This window comes from Pleurodeles waltl, chromosome 4_2 (assembly GCF_031143425.1).
Source record: "Pleurodeles waltl isolate 20211129_DDA chromosome 4_2, aPleWal1.hap1.20221129, whole genome shotgun sequence".
Lineage (NCBI taxonomy): Eukaryota > Metazoa > Chordata > Amphibia > Caudata > Salamandridae > Pleurodeles > Pleurodeles waltl.
In genome coordinates, this window is record NC_090443.1 from 885,842,148 (window position 1) to 885,849,371 (window position 7,224).

The 7,224-nt window shown below is 46.7% G+C and overlaps 1 protein-coding gene across 1 annotated transcript in view; it reads right to left on the bottom strand.

The window, feature by feature from the left end:
- GPX7 (glutathione peroxidase 7) overlaps nt 1–6,004 on the bottom strand; it is a 105,405-nt gene extending 99,401 nt beyond the window's left edge. Inside the window, exon 1 of the mRNA XM_069232660.1 lies at nt 5,739–6,004. Coding sequence (XP_069088761.1) covers nt 5,739–5,975 — 237 coding nt within the window. The 5' untranslated portion in view covers nt 5,976–6,004. The remainder of the gene's footprint in view (nt 1–5,738) is intronic.
- Between the last annotated feature and the right edge of the window lie 1,220 nt (nt 6,005–7,224).

Sequence of the window (7,224 nt, forward strand, 5' to 3'; positions counted from 1 at the left end):
CCTCCTGTTTGGGAGGTGATATTATTGGACTGCATTCAGGACTTTGTGCAAAAGACAAGAACGTTGTTGTGCTGTGATGGTTCCCTAAGGACAGCAAGGCTCCAGATTTGAGTCAAAGTTGCAGAAAAAAAAAAGAAACTAACGTCAGGGCGTCGATGCGCTCTATCGGTGCACTGGAGCCATTGGATGGCTCCAATGACATCAGGATTAAGTAGTTTCCCATTTTCAGAAAAGATTGTTAGAGTGAACAATCTCTAATTGTCTTAGGTAACACTACATTCATCGAAAAGCATCAGCATAACTGAAAATAGATGATCCAGCTGGGCGGGGCCAACTATGGACTGGAACAAACACGGAGCTGTCTGTGGTTGGATTAAGGTATTTGGGGCGGGGGAGGACACAGCCTTTGGGTCATATGCGGATACACTGAACGTTAAGTTTGTGCTATATGCAAACAAACATAGTCATATGCCGGACCAGCTGCATACACTTCAGATAAAACATGCACCTGATAACATCACATCTCTTCCAGCCAGAAAACTTAGAATTTATTTCGGAGTCGGATATCTCTTCTATATTGTGTTCATCGACGCTAACTTGTTCCAAGCAGGATATTCCGCTGGAATCTTCTAGCGGCCTTTCCTTTCAGCTCTGCTCCAGGGTTGCCACGTACCTGGTGAACGTGCCCTAGCCTGCTCAGGTGGCCGGACATGCCGAAGAGCGTTTCACTCCTTCAAGGGTAGGTGTTCTTTCTTGTGCAAGGCTCCCAAAACGTATCGTTTTTCATATTTACGCGGACTCAAAACTGAAAGTCACTATGAACAGTGCAATGGACGGCAAATCTTTGTAAATTTACTGTAAAAAACATTAGATGAAGGGGGGTTTGTACACATACCTTTTAGATTGCTTGCATACATCAGCAAGGCTCCCGATTAGGTATTTTAGCCAGCACCTAACCTGATAGAAAAGTATTTATGAAATACCTGCACGGAAGGCTTTTCACGATATGCAAGATCTACAAGCAAAAAGTCATTTTTAGGGTCGAGCCTGGAGTGCTTGCGCATGCGTCTAGCACGCGAGACACTGTTGTTTGTGTTCTGTAAATGGTTTGTGGCCCGCCTGTCTCTCACCATTTGTTGGTTTGCGTGGCACTTTTCTTTACAGCCTCGTAGTTCGCCAAGACTACATTTCCGTTCGTCTGTGGGGGGGGGGGGGGGGGGGGGGGGGACAGGGATCAAGCACTAATTGATTTCAACTTATTTAGTGCTCATCCGCTGCTCCCGAGTGATCGCGGTACTATTTTGTTCTAACCTCCTGTGCCCCGCTAGGAAGGCTTGTGACTGGCAAAAATGCCCAGCAGGACAAACGAAATTGCTACCTTTTTTTAAGCTAACTTTATTTTAATAAGTTGTCTTTTCTCAGTTTCCACTCGTTTTTTAGCTCCTGGGCGCAGTTGTCAAAAGATGACAATTAACTTTTTTGAAATGTGCGTGACCTATTGCATCCCAAATGTTCGTTTCTCTTTTCTTTTGAATGGACTACTTCAGCCCCAGTTCTTCTGACAATACAAGAAGCATTCATGGTAGAAAGTGTCAAACTCACCGTGAAGGAGGAGGGCGGCTTGTTCCTGCAATGTACATCAACATATATGGTTTTCACAAAGCAAGCAAAATGGCATTTGCCTGCATCTTAATCTGCGCCAATCAGCATTAAGGGACAGAGACCACAAACGGCATACTGGTTGTACGTCTCAGCAGAGGACAAGGACTGAATGCAGTCTACCTCCCCACTTTCTATCCTGAGCAGATCCGACACACTGATGGGCAGCCTTAAATTGCAGCTTGCTGTCTTCACAACCAGGCTCCCATCACGAGTTTCACAACACGGCACGTGCTCTTCCAGGAACCAGGCCCACGTCACTAAGAAATTAGGAAGTCTGCACCCCAGAGTTTACTACCTCATGTGAATCCACATTTCCAAATTTCAGGAATTCTCAAAGATTTACACCAGTGGTCCTGGAAACCTGAAGCAGTGGCACATTTCCAGTACTCTGAGGATTTTCTGGGATTTTCTACCTACAGACGAGTGAAGGAATTCCCGCATTCGTACTGTTATACACAGTGGAAAATGTCCCTAGATTTGTGGTGATGCTGGGAGCAATTCCTTCCGCTATTCTCTACAAATTGTGGGATAATGATCTTCCCAGTCCGACCCTCGAAAGGGGTTCACTCCTGCTATTCACAGGCTAAGCCTTCAGCCGTTTCAAGGGATGCAAAGGGTCAGACAAAAGTTTGTGGGCACAGTTTGTTGGGTCTTCCCTGCTATGAAGCGCCTACTTGCCATCCCTCACATAGAATTTTGTCAAATTTATAACACAATCAATGGAGTAATACAATGCTAGAATAAAGTAAGAGTGTAAATTCACTTTTTGTGAATGCTTTATACTAGTAAAACAAGCCATTTGCCGGTGTAAATTAAAACCCACATGCACAAATTGTTTTGTGAATAAAGCCATTAGTGTGTAGAGATCACTGTATTAAACAAGCCTTGGCAAAGCCGATGGGCCGGTCTTTAGCTAATCTGGATTTTCCAAAGCTTGTTTATATTTTTTGTTAAACTTTATAAGGGGACTGCTTTTGTGATAAAGTTCACAGAACAAAATGTGTTACTCGCTTACAGGTAGGCCATTGGCAAAAGTGAGCTGACCCTGAACCCCATGCTGTGGTGGATGTAACAGAATTGTGAGTAACACACAAACAGACCAATGGATGTAGAACTCTTTCGATATACAATAGGACAACCCCTTTGTCTATTATTGTTACAAGCCACGTAAGTACATATAACTAAGAAAAAAATGGCGGTTCTTTGTTGTGATCAAGGCTGTCACGTCCCGCTGAAACGCATTGATCAGTGACTCTCAACAAACAAGATATTCTAGAAGTAGCTTGGTGTGTCAGCGCATGTTTTTTTTTCTCCTTCAAACAGTTAGTGAGAGGTGGTGTAAAAATGCGGAGAAAGCCGTCTCAGTTTCTGCGACGTACCCCTGAGGTCTGGTGCACAGTGGCTAAATGGCACTCTTGGGAGAAGTAATGATAAATATATATATTATAGTTTTAGCAAAACCAATATATCATGGCTAATACCAGCTACACTAGATCATCATAGCCCGGCCCCCTGCACGGTGCGTCCTTCACCCCGAGATCCTCTGTTTCACCCACGGATCCCAGTGGTTTGCTTGAGATGTGGCAGTGCTAGGCAGACCACTCCATTCAAGGCTTCATGCCCAGCAGAGCCTGGTGTTAGCAGTGCTTAAATGACAGGTGCTGTCTAGCTCCGAACACGTGAATCCATTTGTTGTACTCAAAAGGTGGCTATGAATGCTGTCTACGTGGACCAAAAATGCTCTCACTGCGTTAGTAGAGGCGGTGGGTGCTGTGAGACAGGACAAACTCACTTATTTGGCCCCGTTGCTCCTGCACTTGCTAGGCTTGGTCACACCAGACAGAAAATACTTAATGAAAATAAAACTAATATAAAACTGCTAAAAAGAAGTAGATCTTTCAAACAAAAAAGCCAAAAGAGTCCTATATAAAATACCTACAAAGTACATTAAGGCTATAATCAATAGCAACTGTCCTTACATTGTTCGATTGGCTGGGGAGAAGGACTCAAAACGGGGCGTGCTTGTCCAAATGTAAATTCAGGTGTTAACTTGTTAAATGGGTCCAATCTTTCATTAAACGTTTTTTTCGCAGAGTTCCATAATTTATGAGTTATGTAAAATGCCATGCGTCCCACTGTGCTGTCCCCATTCTGCGAATATAGAGCCTGGTTCATAGAAGCATGCCGCTAGTGCAGCAACACAATACTCGTTTACTAGGACGCACTCCTATTTTAAAAGAAGCTTACTATGGGGGTGATTCTGACCGCGGCGGACGGCGGTCGCCGCCCGCCACGCGGTTCCCGCCGAAAGACCGCTCTGCAGTCAAAAGACCGCGGCGGTCATTCTGGCTTTCCCACTGGGCTGGCGGGCGACCGCCGAAAGTCCGCCCGCCAGCCCAGCGGGAAACACCCTTCCCACGAGGACGCCGGCTCAGAATTGAGCCGGCGGTGTGGGAAGGTGCGACGGGTGCAGTTGCACCCGTCGCGAATTTCAGTGTCTGCTAGGCAGACACTGAAATTCTTTTTGGGGCCCTCTTACGGGGGCCCCTGCAGTGCCCATGCCATTGGCATGGGCACTGCAGGGGCCCCCAGGGGCCCCGCGGCACCCCCTACCGCCATCCTGTTCCCGGCGGGAGAACCGCCAGGAACTGGATGGCGGTAGGGGGTGTCAGAATCCCCATCGCCATGGAGGATTCTCAAGGGCAGCGGAAAGTCGGCGGGACACCGCCGACTTTCCGTTTCTGGCCGCGGCTGAACCGCCGCGGTCAGAATGCCCAGCAGGGCACCGCCAGCCTGTTGGCAGTGCTACCGCCGACCTCCGCCATGGCGGTAATTACCGCCAGGGTCAGAATGACCCCCTATGTGTTGTTAATTGAGGAATATAATCAAACACTACTTAAATACACAGCAGGTGAAGTTATATGTTATCATATGCAAGGTGAGCTTACAGTGTAAAACTATACTTCGAAAAGTACAGTAACAAAAGTCCACAGAGTGAATAAAGTCATCTCTTTGGCCTTCCCCATAATCGCACCCGCATATAGCACCACTTCAAACCACGGCCTAGTTAGAGTGTATGTATATATATATATATATATATATATATACACACACATATATATATATATTATTATATATATATATACACACACACACAAACACTCCGTGGCCCAGTGGTATTCTGGGCAATGTATTTTCCATACATTAAATGCAACTTTGCTCATGATTACTATAATATACCTGCTGCCGGTACTAACCATCTGAAGTCACTGAGTAATGCGAATGAAGTCACAGAAGTTCAGTTCCTAGTTTTGTATGTCTCGAGTACGCTCCTGGGAAAACAAAGTGAACACGTGTACAGCCCCTTTAGACGACTTGGCAGCTCATTTTCCTCCTCAGTAGAAGGCGCCTAACGTGCCTTCAAAAGGTACCAGTCAACGATAACAGTGACGCTAAACAATGGGAAATTAGTAAGAAAAAGGTCACTTTGAATGGGCGACAAAGACCGCAATACATAAAGGCATTTGTCGGGCAATGTAAGCATCTCCCTCGAGAACACAAGTCGCTATAAAGCACTCAACGAGAAGTGTGCGCAAAACGCGACTTTCGGCCTAAGGGCCTACCGTTAACATACCTTTTTTATGTGTCCCTTACCTACATGCTGGTCTCTCTTTGCAACAGACAAATAAGGTCGTATCTGAAGTGTAACATTTGTTGTGCCTCTAACGTATAAATGCATTGTCTGAACTGGACGCAGACGGGCGTGATAATACTTTTACGGTGGTTTAGAGGGAAAACATTAAGTAACATTACAATGCGGCAGTGCTACTCGCTGTGCCCCCACCGAGGGGCATGAATGGGGTCTTGCAGTGCAACGACCTCCTGTGCTGAGGTAAGCCGGCTCCTGCCACGTGGACACGGAGCCGCGTCTTCCAGCGGAGTCTGAGTGCGGGGGGAAGGCGCCGAGGTGGGTTAGTACTCGGTGGACGCTGCAGGACGCGGGGCACCGTCCCTGCTCCTCCGTGCCGCAGCTCTGCGCGGGGTTAGTAGCTCTCCACAGCCTCTGCTGCACTTACCGAGCCCCGGTACTTCTCCAGGGACACGAGTTTGCCCCTGATGTTCACCACCTTAAAAGTGTAAAAGTCTTTGTCCTTTTGGTGGGACAGGGAGAGAGCCAGCAGGAGCAGCGCGACGGTGACAGTGACCATGGTGAAGAGGATCCCGAACCTCTGCCTACGGAAGATGCTGCCTGCGCGTCCCTCGCTCTCGGGCTCCTGCATCCCTCTGGCAGCCAACTTAGACCGCTTGCACATTCAACCACTTTACCGTAAAGCACGACTGCCCGTCGTAAACCTCTGCTTGCCAGCGAGACAGACGGGGCTCGTGCTGAACAGAGGCGTACACGTCAATAGTGAGTCGCACATCGGGTTTGTCTCCGCATTTCACGCCCACCAATCACCTTTTTAGTTTCTTGATTGGATGCTACAATATTGCACTGCAACATTTTTATAGCCAACATATTATATATGTTTGTTTTTAATACTCAGGACAGGAAGCAAGACAAGCTTTTGCAGGACAAGAGTTTAACTGGAATATATGAAAAACCGGGGGGGGGGGGGTTCATAGACTGAGCTAGTTTCAATCTTACAGTAACTGGATTCACAATCGGTTCTATCACAGATGCCCCCCACCATGCTGCAATTTAAAACATATTTTTCAAATGCAAGTTCTGTGTAAAAGCACCACGCTTTCTCACCTAAAGCATGCTGAGGTACATGACTTTCAAGATACGCATAAAACATATCTCTGCCTTTCTTCTAGGCTCTTGTGCAGACTTCTAAATATCTATCAATTAAACAGTTAAGTGTTCTTGCACATAAGTGAGGTTTACAAAGATTGATCCGAAGGAAATGTATTAGGATCATGGCCATACACTTAAAATAACACCAACAACAACGGAGATCCTCTGGCAGCAGTCAATACCCGTTGAACATCATTTTAATGAACTTTATCTTCTGGAACAATCTGCACTATTTCTGTAGATGTGGCCAGAACCGATAGAGATATAAAATGACCCATCTTAGTCAGACGGTTCACAACTGCTAAAAAGGACTAGGTACAGCCTCAACTATTTGGTAACTCTACTATACAATAAATTGATGCTCTGTGCCAAGGTCTAGGTGAAACAGACAAAGGTCTGAACAATCCCACTGGTTTACGAAGTGAACTCTTCATGAGCGGCTGGTGGTGCTAATTAGGAGCGGGGCGGCGCACGCGGGTAGGGGAGTGGGATGAGGAATTAATAACAATAATGAAAGAAAAAACTTACCTGAATCATCGTCGCTGCTGTCATCTCCGCGCTGCTCTTCTTCTGCGCAGACAGTCTGCAGACACAGGCTCCCAGCAACACAGTGCAGGGCTAGAGAGAGCCTACTACGCATGTGTGTTTGGCCGGCCCGAGACAGCCGGCCAAACATACATGCGCAGTGAGCACTCCCCCTCAGTGCACGTCACAGCCTGTGGCCCGCCTCTTTTACCAAAAAATGATAATAAACTATGTTT